This window comes from Chamaea fasciata, unplaced genomic scaffold (assembly GCF_029207755.1).
Source record: "Chamaea fasciata isolate MVZ Bird 193981 ecotype frontalis unplaced genomic scaffold, bChaFas1.0.hap1 SCAF_9, whole genome shotgun sequence".
Taxonomy (NCBI): domain Eukaryota; kingdom Metazoa; phylum Chordata; class Aves; order Passeriformes; family Sylviidae; genus Chamaea; species Chamaea fasciata.
The window spans coordinates 17113810-17133072 of record NW_027094094.1 but is presented as its reverse complement, the minus strand read 5'-3'; the positions used below and the strand labels follow the sequence as shown (position 1 = coordinate 17133072).

General features: G+C 40.4%; 1 protein-coding gene across 2 annotated transcripts; it reads left to right on the top strand.

Annotated features, from left to right (window-relative positions):
• Positions 1-7120: 7120 nt before the first annotated feature.
• Positions 7121-17607, top strand: LOC136293994 (lipase member M-like). Of its 2 annotated transcripts, XM_066191253.1 has the most exons (10): positions 7121-7357; positions 8773-8884; positions 9993-10110; positions 10780-10978; positions 11457-11566; positions 12287-12423; positions 12927-13073; positions 14082-14153; positions 15688-15759; positions 16911-17607. In XM_066191253.1, exons 1-10 carry the CDS (start codon positions 7341-7343, stop codon positions 17142-17144), a joined length of 1218 nt encoding a protein of 405 aa, XP_066047350.1. In that variant the 5' UTR covers positions 7121-7340; the 3' UTR covers positions 17145-17607. The 2 variants fall into 2 exon arrangements, with proteins under 2 accessions (XP_066047350.1, XP_066047351.1); XM_066191254.1 differs by lacking the exons at positions 7121-7357; positions 9993-10110 and having other exon boundaries at positions 8796-8884.
• Positions 17608-19263: the final 1656 nt, after the last annotated feature.

Sequence of the window (19263 nt, the reverse complement as noted above, 5' to 3'; positions counted from 1 at the left end):
AAAGGAAAAAAAGCAGAGAGATTAGTGTCTGAAATTCTGTGATTCTGCAAAAAATGTGCTCCCCAAAATTCCCTCTGAGGTGAACTGCCATGTGAGGGAAAAAGTAGCCATTGTGAGCAGAGGGTTGAATGAGCACACCCTGTGTGCATGTACACCCTGTATTTATGATTTTACCCACTGGTAGCTGACGGCTGGCGTACCACGTAGAGAAGTCAGTTCGCTGTAAGCAATTATCTAGCCCTGACTTTGATTCTCTAATAAATAAAGTCCAAGGCTGTAATTCTTTGCAGTCCAAAGTGAAAATTACAAACCAGTGGTCAGAGAAGCCATCTCAGAGCTGACCTGCCCCTCGTGCTGCTCCCCCTCCCTGGCGCCAGCGGCAGTGTTGCATGTGGAAGGCATCATGTGTGGGGAAGGCATCATTTGGAACATCTGATTTTAGCAATCCTGCAGTGGGGAAGGTAAGGCTGTCTACTTCCACAGAGCATTCCAGTGCCCCTCCTCAATGTCCCTTGCTAGAACTTGATATGGAGATGTGGTTCACTTCTGCGCAATCTGGAACAACTTCCAGGGTGCTGAGCCTGCCAGGTGAGAATTCACAGCACAAAAAATGGCACTGATTCTTTCCACACACATGCCAAGATCCTTGGAGACTGGGAATTCCATTTTTGGGTGGATCCATTTTCTCTGAACTGGTCTAAATTTAGTTCCTCACTTGTTAGAAGTGAACCATGCATAGCCATGCAGAAAGCAGTGGCACTAACTTCAGGGTGCCTCCTAAGCCAATGCCTTCTGTGGAAAAAAATGCTTTCTTATGAAACTAAAAAGGCAGGTATGCAGTGTATGTATCACATACAAATTTGGCACTGTACATTGCCCACAAGTTTAGGGGTGAGCCTGATTGCAGAGGGTCCATAATATCAGAATAACTCATTTATTAAAAGTACTTGGGCATGTCTTCATCATTTGAAAATCATACTAGTCAAAAAAAAAATCTATTTTTCAATGGCACAATCCATTTTCAAAATGTGGAGATGAGCAATCCAGTAGGAATGTAGAAGCATACAGTGATTTTATTCAAAGGCTTAAGGGGGAATGGTTCAGGTGCCTTCCTGAGGGAACAATGTTCAGGGGTTTTCTGTCTGTATGTTTGTCTGCATGTTCCCTGGTTTTCACCACAGTCCTCCACAAAATAATTAAGGCTTTGTTGTTTGATAACAAAAATTTGACGAACTAGAAGAGAAGGATTGCAAGTGTCCTGACCAGTAAACACTGCAGCATGATTAGGAAATTAGAAGAGGAAGAAGAAGAGCCAGATAAATACCCTAAATATTTGACTGGAGCCTGCAATCAACTGTAAAGTACAAACTGACAGGAAAACGGGGTGACTTCATCTAGTGCTTAGGGAACCATTTATTAAACAAAAAAGAATTCTGAGAGGATCGAATTTAAATTTTTATAGCATTGCAAGAATTTACCTGCCTGTTAAAATTTTGTTTAAATGTTTCTTTCAGATATTTTCTTATTCTCAAGGCAAAAAAAGGTGATGTTTTTATCTCCAGTAATCCATTTTCTAAAGTGTCTTTCAGTACACTTTGTAATTAGGACATGATTTCTGATTTACATGAAAAAAATTTGGCATCCCTTAGGGCACAAAGGGGAGGATTTCAGCCACAATTCTCATATACCTATTTGAATATTCATTCAGATTAACAAGATTACAGTTTACAAGCTGTTCAGACAAGTAGCAGGGACAGTTTGTGCACAAAATCCTCCTAATTGGAGGTGCCAGCTGAAGCACAGGAAGGAAACAAAAGCCCTGGAGATCAGAATTACTTGAGAAGATCTAATAACAGCAATGAGTGGCCCAATGTCCCAGTTGCTAGACACGGACACCAGACACTTATTTCAAGGTGTCAGGATGACCTGAGCAAGAGTGTGGATACAGCCAGTGCTGACTGATTTGTTTGGGCATTGCTGCAGCAGGGAGATGTCAGCCCAGCCTTGCTAGCTGAGGGACAGGGCGCAGTGCAAGGGGTGTAGACCCTAAAAGTGATGCTGCCAGGGCCAGGTCTTAGCTGGTAGCCCTGTGTGCTGCTCCATAGGGCTGCTGCCAGCTCAGACCAGAATCAGCCTGAGGATAACCACACCACAACTTTTTGGACAGTGAAGACCTGACTAGTTGTCCTGTTGGTTTTTAAAAGGAAAATACAAATTACCAGTTTTTCAGACCTGTTCTCCTCTAATATTGGAGCCTCTTCCCTCCAGAATGACAGTCCCACTAGCAGAGGGGCACACAGTGTCCTCATACATATACCGTGGGAACTGACTGCTTTTCAGATGGCCACTACTGTCTGCTCCACGGCAGAGAAATAGCCATGAGACCCCTCTGCAAAGGGATCCTCCTGCCTCAAGACCCTTCACAAAATGCTTCCAAAGCAAAGAGGTCATCCTGATCATCAAAAAGACATGCTTTTATTTTGGGATGGTAAGAATTATGCCCTTTTCTGCTATTGTTTGTCTTAATGAAAGAAAACTCCCTTGTTTACTGAAAACTTTTGGTGCTTAGTGCAACATTCAGTGGAGCAGAGCTTGGAAGAGGTCTGTAAGTTTCATTTGTCCTCTGTGCAATGTTGTGGAACTATGTGTGGGCACTAACATTTTAGAAGTTAACTTCACGTAGCAGGAGTATGAAACATTTTGTTGACATAAGTAAAATAGAACATGTAGGTTCTTCGTTTGGTTTGGAAAGTACCACTTTGGGGTCAGCAGGCAAATTTTGTCTTTATAAGGGAAAGCTTCCATTGAAAACACAGACTATATTTGATAAGGTGCTTTGCTATTTAAAGTGCATTTCTATAGCTAAGGTTAAAATACTTTGATCATGTTCCTTTTTCCTTATGAAAGATCAAAACAATATTCTACATCCTAAGCACAAAGTAATCATCTTAATTTTATAATTACTGTATATTTCATTTTTCATTGTTTACTGTATATTATTTCATGTGGTAAAATTAATGTTGATACTCAGTAAAAACTATTAGTTTGTATTGGTAACTGTACCTTCACTTTTTAAAGGAAAAGGATCAGATCTTTGAGTCAGCAAAACCTTTGCTGTTTCAAAAGAAATTCCTACTGTGTATAAAGTACAGATGAAAAAATAAGTGCTTTGCAATTTGGAAAGACAGGTCTATTACTGTCTAACCTGCTGTCACAGCAGCAGTTAGGGGGAAGTTAGTTTTAACGTGTGAAAAGAATGAACAAACCATGATGGAGATGATTATTAATGGAATTCATATTTGATGAGAATTTTCCAGCAGAAAGAAGGCAAGGAGAAAGGTGTTAATGGGAAGAGAGGTGGGGGTGCCAGCCCACTCTGGAATGCTGCTAACTCAACCCCCACTCAACCCAGTTACAGGTGTGCAAAAATCCCAGTTTGAATGGAGGACAGAGGTTTTGTGATGCTGTCTCTAACCTCCCCAGCACCGTCTGTCTTTCCCAGAGCAAACACCTTACTTTAATTCTAAGAATTAAGAAAAACTGAAGTCCCTCTACCCAAAGTCCCTTTGACCCTAAAAATAGCTGGGTAGGTCCTGCTGATGGCAGCACGAAGTTGACCAGAGCCTTTTTCAGTCTGAGCTTACCAGTGCTCAATGGCCCACGCTGACCAGGAGAGTGCTGCATGCTGAGTGCAAGGCCTGCACAGTGCTCGTACTGGTCCCAGCTCTTCCGCCAGAGGATTGCAATTCACACACAATTCATTTAGTAACAAGTGCAAGACAAGCATATGCAATTTTCAGCTTTCCACACGTGTAGGCAGATGTGTAAATTCCTTTCTTCTCTAATTATAGTCAATATAATTAATACCTTGTCACCATGGAGGTGATAAGATACTGTTCTATACATTACTACAAAATTAGCAGAAGGTTAAAATAAATTGTCTTCAGATTGCCAGGCAAAACAATTTGAACAATGTGAAGCTCATAAATTGCAACACAGACTTCATCTCCATCCACCCTCGGAGGTGAAGAAATCCTGGCTTGCATGTGTGTCACAAACTTCAGCATCAGCCAGAAAGTATTGTGGAAATAATTGCTCTTTTCACAGGTTGTATTTCCCTTGGATAAGTTAACAGGCAGGCTGGTGCTGAGCTTTTCATGTGCAAGCTGCCCCTTCCATGGGTGACTGGCACTTGAGCATGAGGGCAACACTGCCTGGGACATTTCCAGAAAAGGCATCAGCAGTGTGAGCAGCAGAGCCAGGCATGCAGCCCTCTCTGTCCCTCACGAGCCCTTCCTTTTGACACCTCTTACTTTACCTTTGTCACACGAAAGATGCATAATTATCTAAGTGCCAGCGCAGAACTACCTCACTCATAACTTACAAATACCATGTTGGTAATCCCCAAGCAAGCCCATTGACCTTGATGATGACCACCAGAAATATTTTTGCAGGCCTGACAGAACTGAGAAGAATCTCTCACCCAAGCAGTGCCTGTTCTCACTAATGCTTTATGCTTCTGCACTTCTGCCTGTGTGTATGGACTCCACTGAGAGCAGTACCTTTGCTGTTTGGAGGTGTAGGGTCCTTTACTGAATAGGGAGGGTCTGCCTTCACCCCCAAAACATGTCTGTGCTGGGGGCCAACAGCACTCCAGCTGTGGCAACAGCATGGGCTGGGTGGCTGAGGGCAGTAGTTGCATGCTGCTGGGAACCAGGTATTATCCCAGGCACTCAGTGGAGAGCACACTATTAGACCCTGTGCTTGGTTCTCAGTGTTTTTCTCACTCTCAGGAAGCAACTGTTTACACCATCATGAGATGAAATGTTTTTTAAAGCCATGTGAGTGCACAAGGGGATCCTTCTGTTTTTGCTGCTATGTGTTCCCTTGGAGACTCCTGGACGGCAACTTCCACAAAAACAAGTCTGTCTCTCACTAAAGCATGCCTCCCCTTAAAGGTCCTCCTTAACATACCTAAAATAGCCAAACGTTTCTGATAACTAAGTTCACTAGCTGCATGAAGAAGCCAAAAGGACATATTTGATCCATGATGAACTGCTATATTCAGCTGTATAAAAATATCTTCCATTCCTAAGTCATTTCCAGAGCCAGGTCCAATTCCTGCAGCAGAAGAGAATGGGAAGAGCAAAGAGTTTACAGAAAACATGAGAATTCTGGGGATTATATTCTGTACATTGATAGGAGTTTTATCCATAAAAAGCAGTGGAAAGAGTTGGGCCTTCATGAACTGAGCATGTAGTGAACAATTTATATAAAGGCACTTATATAAATAAGGGCACCTAGACTGGCCATTTTAAAGTTCATTTACATATGACCAAACTTGTGAAGATGCAGCCACAACTCTGAGAGCAACGTCTCAACCTTTAAGCATTTCCAGTGAATTCCACATGTGATTATAGTGTAACTTCTACTGAAACCTGAAAATTTACAACAAAGTGTGCACGTCTGGTTTTTAAAAAAATCTGCCCAACACTCACCTTAGCTCACCTTCTTTACTCATCTCAAATATTCACTTCAAACACATACTGCCTGCAATGACTTTATCCAGTCATTTGCTATTTATGGTATTATGCCATGTTATGCAATATTTTAGTGAGGTTTTTTTTTTTGTTATAGGAGCATTGTTTTGCACTAAAGAATGAAGCTGGCTTTGTTCACCGCGTGTTAATAACACATGTCAATGACTTGGAATAGCATGAGATACTCAAAGGCAAGTACACATTTAAACAGTTCACTCATGAAATTCTTGTTGAGCTGCAAAGGACACAGATTTTAAAAGATGGAAACTGGCTTTTCTTACAGGAAGGATGAAAGAACTTGGAGTATATAGAGGAAATAATGAGAAGATTCAAAAAAACATCCCATCCCGTGTGTAGAATCAATATTTGAAAACACTCCATGTTCCAAACCAGATCTTTGAAAATCATTTCCTCTCCTAATTTGCTGCCAGAAACTGAACTCAGATGTTTCTATTTCTCTTTGAAGGCCTGATAACAAGTCTTGTAGGAGCAGGTCTTCTCCTGAGATTTTCTTTCATATTTCTTTCTGATCTGTAAATATTAAAGAAAATAACTTCTGAGGATATATTCAATATTTCTGATCCTAACCACAGGCAGTACTGCAAGAAGAAAGCATGCAAGCTATAATATAAATAGAAACCCCAAATTCTGCTCAAAACCTTGGTGAATGTTCATCTCAGTGTTTAAGCTGATCTATTCTTTGTGGATGAACAATATTTGTGAGACAGAGAGAGCATTTGAAGGAATAAAAATTGGGAACCGAACAAGAAAGAATAATTAGTTTCAAGATTTAAAAGTACCTGTAACATGCACAATGAAAAACCCACCAGCTTAATACACAAGTGACAAAAATCCAAGAAGATCCTCACTGATACTGCTGCAAAACTTGTATTGCTGTAGTGAGGACACCACTCATGGTGGAACACAGCTGCACTGAGCTTGTCCTCCACAAAAAGAGGAGACTTAAAAGGTCACTGTCCTGAATGCCTTGAAGAGGACCTGTCTGGACTCTATTCGGGCCTACCTAATTTCCACTGCTGAGCAATTCTGACCCACTCAGAGTATGCTTGAGACCACTGACACATGTGTGCCCATCTCAGCAGTGTTTTCTGAGTCCATGCAGATTCCAGAAAAGCCTTCAAGTTTCATAACTTTTCATTTAGGGAATATCCATTAAATTCTATGGCCATTTAAGAGCTGAAATATAAATGGAGGAAAATCTCCTGAAACCACTCCAGCAACAACATAGAATTATGAAACAGCAACAAAAACATTAAAAAACAAAAGAAAATTATGTGCAGTAACATCTGTGGAGTTACCAGAGTTCCTTCTTTCCTTTCCAGTTAACATGCGAAGCTGGAATTGGTAGGTTGATAGTAAAAGAGAAAATTGTTGCAGGTCTATTGACAATTTCATTACGTATGATAAGGTATATCTATGAATATATTTGTTTTCAAAATTCCTGATCCTTCTCTGCCACTCTACAGAGGCTGGTATTCTCCTTAAAAATCCAGCCATCTGTGATAGTAAAAGAGCCTTGTTATAGCTGTGGTGGCTGAGGAGCTGAAAAGCATGAGGTTTGAGAATAAAAGCCACCCCTCTCTGGTGCTGCAACGGGGAAAAGCTGAAGTGATAGGAGAAAGATTGACTAGTGGGAAGGAAACAGAGGCTTATTGTCAAGTTGCTGCATGATGGGGGAAAAAAACAGTGCATGACCATCCTTTCACTGCCAGCACCGCTTCCAAACAGCCAGGAATTGAGTTTTCATTCTTCTGCAGCCGCAGCTGCCCAGTCAAACACATGACTTGGGGCACAAGGTCAGTATTGCTTTGATTTATTTATGATCCAAAACTGGTGAAGTCTTCATGGGAGCTGCAAAAGATGGTATGAAACCTGAGCTTGAGCAGTTGCTTTACTATTTGGGAACAAATGTATTTCCTTGTGTTGTTTTGCTTGTAAGTAGATGAAAGCATGGCTATTTCTTGCAAGATTCCTTTTGACTAAAGAGATTTAGGCCTGGCTCACCTATCCTGAATTTAGGTAACTCTGGGATAGCTGAAGACGTATGGGAAGATGGCAAGTGGGAGAATCAGAAAGTGGTGATTTTAACCAAAAGAAAGGGTGCTAGCTCAGTAACACAAAGATTTCTAAATGTCCCTTTTTCTATAAAAGGAGCTAAGTATTTCCAACACAGAGATTGTACTAGAATGTAGAACTAGGAAATTAGTGTATAAATTTTTGTTCTGTGAGAAGAAAAAAAGATGCTATTCATATTATTTGGGGGAAAAATAGTTCAAAAGTCTTCTTGGTTAGGAAAACAGAAAATGCGATAGATTTTTTGACTGAAAGATCTATCATGGGACAAGTTCAGGTGTGACCTCTGTGGGGTTACACAGTGTAGAGAAGATACTAATACAAACACTGCATTTTCTTTGAGCCAAGAGTGTGTAGGTCTTCACACACAGTGGAGCTGCTATGTGTGCATCTAAGCAGGACAGCTACCTCCCAGATTTTTATTGTTCCTTTTCTGCCTAGCAAAACTGGATGTCCCTACACTCAGTCTCTACCTAGCATTAAATTTAACAAAGTGTTATTTTCCTTTATCCATTCTCATTCCATGAAGTGGATAAATTTTGTCATTAGGCAGGTTTGTATAAATTTTGCAGCTATAAAGAACTTCTTTATTTAGGTTCCAAAGTTTTTAATTAAATGACAAATATTTAAATTTTTTATTTGCAATTGTTTTTCCTTGTTCCCACTTACTATCCCACAATTTGGTTATCTCCACTTTGGAAGCTTCAATGTGACAGTGATTAATTTTCTTACAAGTTACCCAATAACTCTGTGTTTCACAGAGTTGGCCAGAAATGTTTCCAAAATCACCTACACGTTAAATACATGGTGTGGTAATGCAAGTGACCTACTTCTCAGACAAATAAATGAAATTCATTGCTCCAGAAGCTTTGCTCCTTTTCTTGGATTCATTGATACTTTTTCCTTGATCAAGAGCAACATCCTAGTCCAAATCTTAGCAGAGAGCCCAGGTTGCTGCCCAACACCCTCAGATAGGTGTTTGAAGTCAGCTTTGTTCCATTTAATTAACAAGTAGGGAGTACCAAGCTGGCCCTGTTCATTATTGGACAGCACTTTCCTCATCAGAAAAGTACAGAACCTGTCTGAATTGCAAGGGCAGAGGAGAACTACTGACAGATGAATATATTGGATTTTGCAGAGAGAAGATATGGCTGTTTGTTGCTGTGACATATTTGTTTCAGGGAGTTACTTATTCAGAAGAACTGAGAAGAATGAAGAGAGCTGTGGATCCTGAAGCCTTTATGAGTATTGTAAGTTGGTTGATGGAGTGACCTGAGGGTGGATATTATGCATGACTCAGAGCAGAGGGGTTACTAAGAGTTAGAAATAACAGGATAGATAAGCTGCCTTTATTTAACCTATCCTCTCTAGTCATCGCACGCACTACTGCTTTCTCTTCTATTCTCTTCTACCTGCATGTGTAACAGCCCATCTTCTCTCTGACAGAAATTAAAGTAAATAGTAAATCTCCAGACTTAATTTCCTTTTAAATATCAGTTACCAGCGTGTTGTTGCTGGCACTACCTGCCTATCTGAAAGAATGACTATCTGGAATGTTAGCATTTCATCAGCAATGAAGTCTATAAACGACTAGTGGTGACCAGCAGAGACCAGAAAAGTCCAGCTTTCCAGAAAAACACCTCTTACCAAGCAAGCTTGCTCGGGTCTTTTCTCGTTTTTTAAAATCTTGGGGGTTCCATCCTTCATGGCAAAATATATTGAGTAATTCTCTGAGTACAAGTTATAAAAACCAATCCTCTTTTGTAACAAAACAGATGGAATGTTACAGGTCAAAAGTAGTATTTACTTCAGAGCTTAAGATGGGCTATGCTAGGGATTTCCCTTGCCACTACGCAAATGACTGTTCTTTTGTTTCCCATAATGTAGTCAGTTTTCAGCAGTGCTCACTGCATCTGTGCTGTTCACCAAACCATGGTTGTGAAGATGTCTGGATTTCTCTGAATGTGGTTTAAATAAGCTGTATCGAAGCAAATCAGAAGCATTGCACCCAGACAGCTCCTTGTGTCAGCCACACACCTCATCTCAGCTCATAAAGTCCTGCCATGAGCTTATAGGGACTCTTATATCACCAGAATGCAAGGGCTTGAGATGACTGTATGGCAGGAGTGTAACACAGGTTTTATATGACATATTTGAACTGGGTAGTAAACCTCTAGAAACAATAAAAAAGAAAAAAGGAAATTTGTTGTTGCTTTAGGGTTACATACATTCAGATGCTTAATGTATGTAGGTTAAATCCCCAGCTGTACCTGCTTTCTAACATCTCTTCATTGTGACCATCTTATAATGCATGAACTGAATTTGTGCAAGCAAATGCATTTGTACCTTCTCTCCTAGAGCGAGCTCATTACTTACAAAGGGTACCCCAGTGAGGAGTATGAAGTGATGACAGAAGATGGTTATACCATTACCATTAACAGAATCCCTTATGGTACTCAGAATCAAGGAAGCCCAGGTACAGTTGTTTAATATGACACAACACCAACCTAGATAGGGTATAATCTCAAAAGAGATAACTTGCATTTTTTAAACATCCACCAAAGCTTGTACATGAGTGAAATTTTAGTGGAGAGTTCTGGCTGCCCTGAACAACCTGCAAGATCTATGGAATTAATGTAGAGCACACCTATTTAGAATAAAAATCCACCATAATATGAAGCATATACTTCCTAGTAAGAGTTGATGAGTAAAACTTAAAAAAAAATAAAAATAGCATAAGGGTTGCCTAATCAGCCTGTCTTGCAAAAGCTTTTTCAGCTTCTAATTTTGCTTTGCTTTTGCTTACACCTGGTTAATATAAGTGTCTGATTCATATTTTGGGTAAAGGAAACCTCTGAAAACAATCCCACACCTTCATCTCTGTATCAATGTTGAGAGTCTCAAGCTGATGTGACTGAGCTGTACAAATAATGACCAGAGGGCGCCAAGTTAGTTTGCGCTGGTGTCAGGCAGATCTTTCCATAAATTCTTTCAGAAGCTTAGAAGTTGTCTCTTACAGAAGGAGGGGTTTTGTTCTTATGATTTGTTGATTCAGGAAAAAATCCCAGTATTGAACATGAGACAAAAAAGTCTCTGAAAAACCAGGAAATGAAAAGATAAAAACTGTAACTGTTTTATTTTTCAGCTTCAAGGCCTGCTGTGTTTCTCCAGCATGGATTATTGGGAGATGCTAGTAACTGGGTCACAAACTTGCCCAACAACAGCTTGGGCTTCCTGCTAGCTGACGCTGGATTTGACGTTTGGATGGGAAATAGCAGAGGGAATCGCTGGTCAAGAAAACATCAAAAATATTCCATTGATCAAGATGAATTCTGGGCTTTCAGGTAGACAGAATCACTGAAAAGGATATCCATATCCCATCCTTGCATATTTATTTCAGCTGGATAAATTAGGGATTTACATATGCTACTTTTTAATGAGCATTCTTTACATTCACCTTTGCTGAGGTGCCCCTAAAAAAGCATGTGAACTGTAATAGTAATAGAGATGACCTGAATTACTGCTTGAACAGGTTCTTCAAACTAGAGGCAATGCAGCAGAACGACTCACAGGAACCTGCACAGGCCATCTCCAAGCCATTCCTCAGCCCAGGAGCCAGTTTTGTCTGTGTAATACAATAACCCAAAAAATCTTGAGTAGTATCTTCCATATCCAGTGCCAGAAAAACAAAGACTTAGAAAAATTGAATGGTTCACTAAATCAGTCAGACTGTTTCTTTGCTAACAAGCTATTAATAAAAAGGGGAATTCAAAGTCTGGTTTTTAATTTATGCATGCCTCTCTTTCAATCTCCTGCCTGCAGTTTTGATGAGATGGCAAAGTTTGATCTTCCAGCAGCGATAAATTTCATTTTGGAGAAAACAGGACAGGAGAATTTGTACTATATTGGCTATTCACAAGGTACTACTATTGGTAAGTTACACACAAGAGAGGAATTCTTCCGGAAAACAGGAATAAAATGTGATTTAAGATACTGAGTAACTGAATGTACCTGAAGTTTTCATTAACTCTTTGTAGCTATAAAATACTGCGTTAGTATAGGAATTTTCAACATGTAGGCATTTAAAATTAATTATAAAAGTAATTAAGCATAATGGATCAAATGAACTGCTGCTGGAAATGTGTCAACTAAGAATTTTACTGGAAATTGTTATGTGTGGTCCATGTTTGTATCCAAGATGCAAATGTGTGCCCAACAGCAGGTGGTCAGTTCACCAAAATAAACAAAACAAGAAGATGAGAGTACAGAGAGAGAAGTTGGCCAGTTTGGACCAGATGTACACATGAAAAAAAAAATAAAAAATTGGATTGACCAGAAGAAAAATTACTTTTCCTCCCATTAGTATAAGAAATGCATGAATGTACATCAGAAGTGCGCATCTATGTTTAATCAAGTCTGGAAGAAAGCTGCAAAATAGAGAAAGAAATTTCTCTGAATAGGGAAAAAGCCCTACAAGCTGGTAACTTATGGAGAAGAGGGATTTCATATAAATCTAGGCTGTATCAGTCTCTGAACAAGTCACAAGGTTGCTTATAAATTGACAGTGCAGAATATCATATATTAATACTGAAAACAGGCTAATGTAAAAATCATGGGGTTTTAACTCCTTTTTTTTTTTTTTTTTTTTTCAGGTTTCATTGCATTTTCAACAATGCCAGAGCTGGCTCAAAAAATCAAACTCTACTTTGCATTGGCACCTGTCACTGCTATTAAGTATGCTAAAGGCCCAGCAACAAAACTCCTCTACCTTCCTGAGAAAATGCTGAGGGTGTGTGATATCTTGGTTTCCACTATTTAACCATATACTTGTTTGTTCAGCTCTTATAATGGATAAATAGAAAGTATAGGGCCTTGTGAAACCCTGTCTGCTTGTGGGCAGGTTTACCTTGTGGTGAGGCGTTTCAAAGTTCAGACAGGGCAATAAGAAAAGCTTTCAGTCCAAGGCAACAGCACAGCATGGAGACAGGTCACCCAAAGAGGTACAAAGATGCAGATCCTCAAAGATTTCCAAGATTCCTCCAGGCCAAGCCACAACAGATATAAAAGCTTAAACTCTGAATTGGAGTTAGCATTTAACATATCTCTTCATTACAAGTCACGCAACCCAGATTGAGTAATGCCCAAGCAGGCTGATGCAATGGAAAACCAAGTAAATTCTCACTTGTTTGTGGGAACATCATCTAAAAAATGGGGAAAAGACAAGTAAGAATCACTGATATTGCTGGAGAAGTGTTTACATTGCTAAATCAATGTTACCTTTGTATTTCACAGGGTATGCTTGGCAACAGAGAATTCCTTCCCCAAGCTGAGTGTCTAACAAGGATAATAGCCCCTGTCTGCAGCCATCGAACTTTTGCCAAGCTTTGTAGAAGTGTCTTCTTCAATCTAGGTGGCTGTAACCTGAAAAACATTGATGTGGTAGGTATAACTTTTACCAGCTCTGCTGGGAGTTTAAGCTTATGCTCCCCAAATTCACCTTCTATCCTGTAGTGTGAATCCTGAATTTCCATTAGTATCACATTGCAGGAAACAGTCCCCACTGCTGGACAGCAGTCTCTGCTGTTTGCCCTGTCTCTAGCAGGGAGCCACTGCCTCTCCCCTCAGAAGAGCGTTGACACAGTTCTACAGCTGACAGCTGCTCAGAGCCCCCCAGAATTCTGCATTTACTTTCTGACAGACCTCATCCAGGGCACCATATCATGGGCCGTACTGGCTACTGATCTCGTCAGAGATATTTCACATGCTGGCACACTGAAAAAGAACAAATAAAAAGCCAACCTGCTTCATGTTTTCTGTTTGCAACACAGAAAGGAGCACACATATCCCTCCTTGTCCTTGTTCTCCAAGCCTCGGACCATCAGGGTAGGAGAGTATTAGGACATAGCTGGGGACATCATGCTGTGTCCAGCAGTAGGCCAGATCACCTGGGAGTCAAAATTTTGCTCCAGTATTTTTCAAAAAATACCTCAGAAAGTGTTCACTGAGGAAGGATCCCACAGCAGCTTGTTAAGAAACCCCTGCACTGCTAGGGTGTGTTTTATTTAAAATACTTGTGCATTCATCAGGAAATTGCATTTCCTTTTGCGGTCCTGTCCAACAGTGATCCTCTCTCACACAGAATCTGATAAAGAATTCTGAAAACATCACACAGATTGGGTTCTAAATTTCTGGCTTTCTTCATTCCTTCTCACTAGCAGATTCTTTTACATTCTCAGTCATCTTGAAAAATGTTTTTGTTAGGGATTGCTCTTTCAGTGCTACACCTAATCTGACACACTGCCACATGTGAAGTAAATCTGAAGGAGTCTCCAATCTTGCCACTCCAAATCCTGTTGATTTTATTGATACATGACACTACTGGAGGATAAGTTTTGATGTACATCTGCATAGAAGGGAAGAGAATGCTCACTGAATATTCTCTTTCAGAACCGAATCAACGTGTATATTGCCCAAACCTCTGCTGGAACTTCTGTGCAGAACATTGTCCACTGGAGTCAGGTATAATCAAACCCCTGAAAGATAAAATAGGTACTCACCTCAAGCTGAATGGAGAGGTACAGAGATAACCAACTGTGAAGCCATTGCCAGCCCCTTGGAAACACATGCAACTTGTGGATTGCAACTGAAACCTCAGTTCAGAAGACTATTTTTCATTTCTCCTTCTTTTGCCAGGAGGATAGAAATGTCCTGTGTGATATAGGTACATTTGAAGCCAACAATGAACTGCTGCATTTGAGTAAAAATACATAGGCTGGAAGCCATGTTTGCAGGTGTACACATCACTCTTTTTATCGTGTATTCAGTACATTTTATAAACTATGTCCACAGTTCTTTAGGGAGTTTACCTTAAGAAATTAGTCATGTTTCCAATGTAGTGTCAAGAAATGTGCAGGATTTAGGCTGCCACATAAGTTGTCACATTTTACTATTACAGCTCTTGTAGTTTTTCTCTCACTTTCAAGTCTGTCAGTGTCTGGACAGCAATAGCACCATAAATAATAAATACTTTATTTAGTAGAATGTTTAAATCCCTTACCTACAAGGTACTGCCATAGTACCTTTTCAGCAGCAGTGCTGATGGGAGGTGCCTTTCTGTCTTTGGGCTCACACTCTGAGGATCCAAAGAGCTCCCTTGGAGGAGGCTCTGCAGCCAAGCATGTTTCCTGCAGCACCACGGGCTCTGGAGTGACGCAGGAAGCAGCTGCAAGCACACAGATTTTGCAGGAGTGTTTGTGCCCTTTTCAGCAAAGCAAAGACACAGATATGTTTGAGTGACTTCTGTACAGACACTGAAAATAAAATTTTATTTTTCGTCGTAAGTTTGTGTTAGATATTAGGCTAGAATAAGCTGCTTTTGTAACCATGACCTAGATCTGTAATGAAAAAGGGTTACAAAAGCAGAGTGGGGGGAGTTCTGCAAATTGACTCAGATGTAATTCAGCATCTAACCACAGACTGCAAGCACAAACATGCAGAAGTAATACTCCTAAATCTTTGTTGTCCGTACTGTTATTACAACTAAAGGAGCTAACTGAATTTCAATACTAAGCTTCTGGTGAGTGTGTCCTTCAGAGTAGTAACAACCCATGCTGTAGGTAAAGCCAAGAAGGAGAAGAACTAAAAATGGTAATTTCTGTATTCAAAATAGAGTGGGAAGAGAAAACATAAGATGAAGCCACTCACAGAGCTGAGTGTTGGCAACACAGCTGTAAGAATAGGACAAGGCAGCAGCACTGAGATGAACTTGCTGATAGCAGTCACTGACAGCAGTTTTTCAAACTTGAACAAATTGCCTGCGAGGACATTCTTGCGTCTGCCTGCAGACAATGTGAATTTCTTTCAATAAGACGAAAACATTTGACTCCTTTTCACTTTTTGACACTTCTGATTAATTTCCTATTGGCCCTTTCATAGCTCTTAGAAGGACTTCTGTTGGGGCTTTAGATTAGAGTCAGAGACTCATCAGGGAAAGAACACACAACCTTCCCAAATTATGGCTTTATAACTACTCTTCTCTTGTTCATCTTCTTAGGAAACTCGCTCAGGGAAGTTCCAAGCTTATGACTGGGGCAGTTCAAAGAAGAACATGGAAAAATACCAACAGGTATGTTTTGGTGAAGCAAGATTGGAAAGCACAGAAACAGATAGGAAGAGAGCAAGGATCTAGTGGGAGACACATTTTCAGAATATAGATAAATGAAAATATTATTGCTTTTCAGTTTGGAAGTCAACAGAGAAAGCATGCAAGCACTAGTGGCAATAATAAATTTATACATTTTAAAAGAGAGAGAGAGAGGAAGAGAAATACTTTTCAATTAAATGATCAATAGGAATAAGAGGAAGTAAGGGCAAAAAAATAGAAAATTAATTTTGAAAAAGAAGAGTACACAGAAAATAACAAAAACATCTTGCCTACTAGTGTAACTGAAACAGACGACAACATCAGGAATAGGAAAACTGGAAAACTAACAGCCACCCTTAGATCCTGGCAGCCAGAGACAAAAGGACTTTGCCCTCAAGCAGACCCTGAGGAACGTATTTTCTATTCAAGACTCTAGTCCCATCCTTGACCCTCCCACCCTTTAGGTTTCTACAACAGCCTGTCATTACAAGTTACATGTTTTAATGATGACTTGCATGAAACACAGCTTCCTTTGGTTTGCCTTGAATTCGCTTGCTCCTGGAAAGTCACAGGATGCCTTCTAGGTTTTGTGTTTGGGATTATTACTTCCAGTGCTCTTTCTTCATACCATTTGTGGTTGTATAAACCTGTCTCCTGTCTTTGCTCTCACGTCTCTTTTCCAAACTCAGGAGTCCTGAGCTGCTTTTCCTCTCCCTACAGAAGCCATTCCATGATCCTTTTGATCCTTGTCACATGTTGTGTTTTCTCTCTAGCTCATGTCTTCTGGGGCTGACCAGTACCTCACAAAGGCCCTGATGGGGCTTTATCCAGAGTCATCCTGACATCTCTGTCTAGTTTCAGGCTCCTGCCCTAAGATTCCCACTTGAGAGGGCACAGACCCAACAATAAATCTTTGTCAGCTCAGGTGGTGTTTTACTTTTGGCTGTGCTATCAAAGTAATTGCCATTAACTGCTATTGAGTAATCCCTGTGAGCACAAACAGAAAAGGCAAACAAGGGAACTTCCTCTTTGGTTTAGACACCTCTACTTTGAGCAGTGACAGAAGAAAGCCCCAAATGAATGTTGAATGTTGCTGTGCTCTCCTGGACATTCATTCCTGTACTGTTTTCCAGACTATTCCTCCTCTCTACAACGTAGAAGAGATGACTGTACCAACTGCAGTATGGACTGGGGGACAAGACCTGCTCGCAGATCCCAAAGATGCAGCCATTTTATTGTCTAAAATTAAGAAGCTTATCTATCACAAGAAGATTCCTGAATGGGCACACCTGGATTTCATCTGGGGATTGGATGCACCTTTGCATGTGTACAATGAAATTATTGACCTGATGCAGAAGTATCCTTAACACACGACCAAAAGTTTTACCTGACTCATTCAACAACACTTAGATTCACTGGGTACAAAAACCCCCTTCTGTTGCCTCTGGAGTCAGGGAAAGGGTTCCTCATGTACACTACATGTCACTCCATTGCCTTCTGCATCCTAATAGCACACTTCATGTTTTCTGGCAACCTTGTGGGTCTGTAATACTTTTTCAATTGATACATCTTCAATTCTGCAATAACTATACTTGCTAGCAGAGGACAGGGTTTGCTTCCAGCCTCCTCTCTTCTCTATACTATAACAGTAATGAAAGCACTTCCTTTGTCTGGATGCATTCTGTGATCTCTAGAGGTTTTCCATTCTTCATATTATTGCTCAGTTTATTGGGCTGGCAGTTATTTAAAGGCATAGTGTAATCAAAATCTTATTCCAACAATTGTGATATTGTATAATTTTATTATTAAACAAGACTATTAAACAAGAAAGTGAGTTAATAACAAAAGACCTCCTCACTCCTGAAAAGAAAATGGTTTGTCTTTCTTTGAAACAGGAGTGCTCCCTGTTTTCATGAGGAAGAGCAAGGTACACAGGGTAGACCCAACAGAAAATAGTAACCAGTATCATGGTTCAAGCATGCACCTGGAAGTTGGGAAACTTGGCTTCAAGATCCACCCTGAGAAAGAGAAATTCTTGCTGATTCAATCTTAATAATTTTGGCAATGGCAGCACTTCCATGGAACCATTTATTTTCAAAGTTACACTCTGAACCCAGCAGAAACCTCACACCTCCTGCTGTTTCACATGTAAGCTGCTGGCTATCACAGAGCTGAGATGATCTAACCTTTGTCAAGGCTCTGAGCGGCCTCTTTGGAGTTTAAGCACTAAAATGAAAAGTACCCAAACATTGCCAGAAAGAATCCATTATCTTCATCCCAGGTACATTTAGAGCACTTTGACCACTACTAGAAAGAGCTGCTTTCAAGACAGTGCTAAAGAATTATTCATCTTATTAATTTCCTGAGGTAATTATGACTCTACCAATCTTGTTTCAAATTGGTAGTTACTGCACAAAACCCTTCAGTTCAAGAGTAACCTTTGTGATTATTAGGTTACAGCACTATAGGTCACCATTCCTCCAAAACAAAGCGCCATTAGCTTCACTGTGAAAAGAAACACAGTGCATTTAGGGGTTTCCTTTCAGCCTGACACCTTCATTCTCCTTTTCAATGAAATGTTAACGTGGGCCAAGTCTGGGATGCTAGCCAGCACAGTGCAGCTGTTGCACTGGGACAGTTCACTGGTGACACTGTATGACCAAAGGACCAGTGTCTCACTCTGAGTAATGGTTCATTAGCCGAACAAATTAACCACGGCTGTTACCGCTTCTGCACCTTTCCCTTCCAAGAGAAACAGCAGCCCATTTTTGTCTCCAGAGCCCACTGCTGAAGGCTGTCCTGTTTCCTTCTGTTTCACAGATGTAACTGGAGTTTGATCCAAACAAAACAGTTCCCATCCAGACAAGACATACCTTCCATCAAATACAAATTTCTGGAGACAAGTATACTTCATAGAGTCAATCTTCCAACTTACTCACTGCTTGTAGGGAAAATGTATGAGGATGTGAGACCTACTTTATAATTTTTCAATGCTTTCCATGCTAAATGCAACAGCGTCATACCTGAGAGTAGGCAGAACATTCTATAAAGTCACCTCGAAAAGAGATTGCAATTGTGCAGTATCTTGCAACTTGGGACACCATAGAGGAGGCAGGGAGTTGAATTTTCTGGAAAATCAGGAAAAGCAGGTTGAGCAAACAACATTGGACACATCATGGGGACTGTTGATCTGACCTTGGGACATGAGATGGGATGAGATATGTTGCAGAAGTCCTTCTGAGTGATCAGTTTATGGTTTGATGATAGTTATTGTCACTTACAGATATCAGAGAAGTCAATGTTCTTTACTTTGTATGTAAAGCAGAACTGTTACTGTGCCTGTCACCAACATCCTGTTGTTTCACTCCTTTCCCTCCTCCCATAGTCGAAGGCATCATACTATTTTGCCATGGTGTTCCCAAGAAAACATCCCCCTTATCTGGTGTTCTTCTAAATGCTCATCAGTCCATGATGAAACTCAAGTTC

Coding starts and splice junctions, on each gene's coding strand:
- LOC136293994 (XM_066191253.1), top strand. Junction 8,885..9,992: donor CTGAAGCCTTTATGAGTATT/GTAAGTTGGTTG, acceptor CTTCTCTCCTAG/AGCGAGCTCATTACTTACAA. Junction 13,074..14,081: donor ACCTGAAAAACATTGATGTG/GTAGGTATAACT, acceptor ATTCTCTTTCAG/AACCGAATCAACGTGTATAT.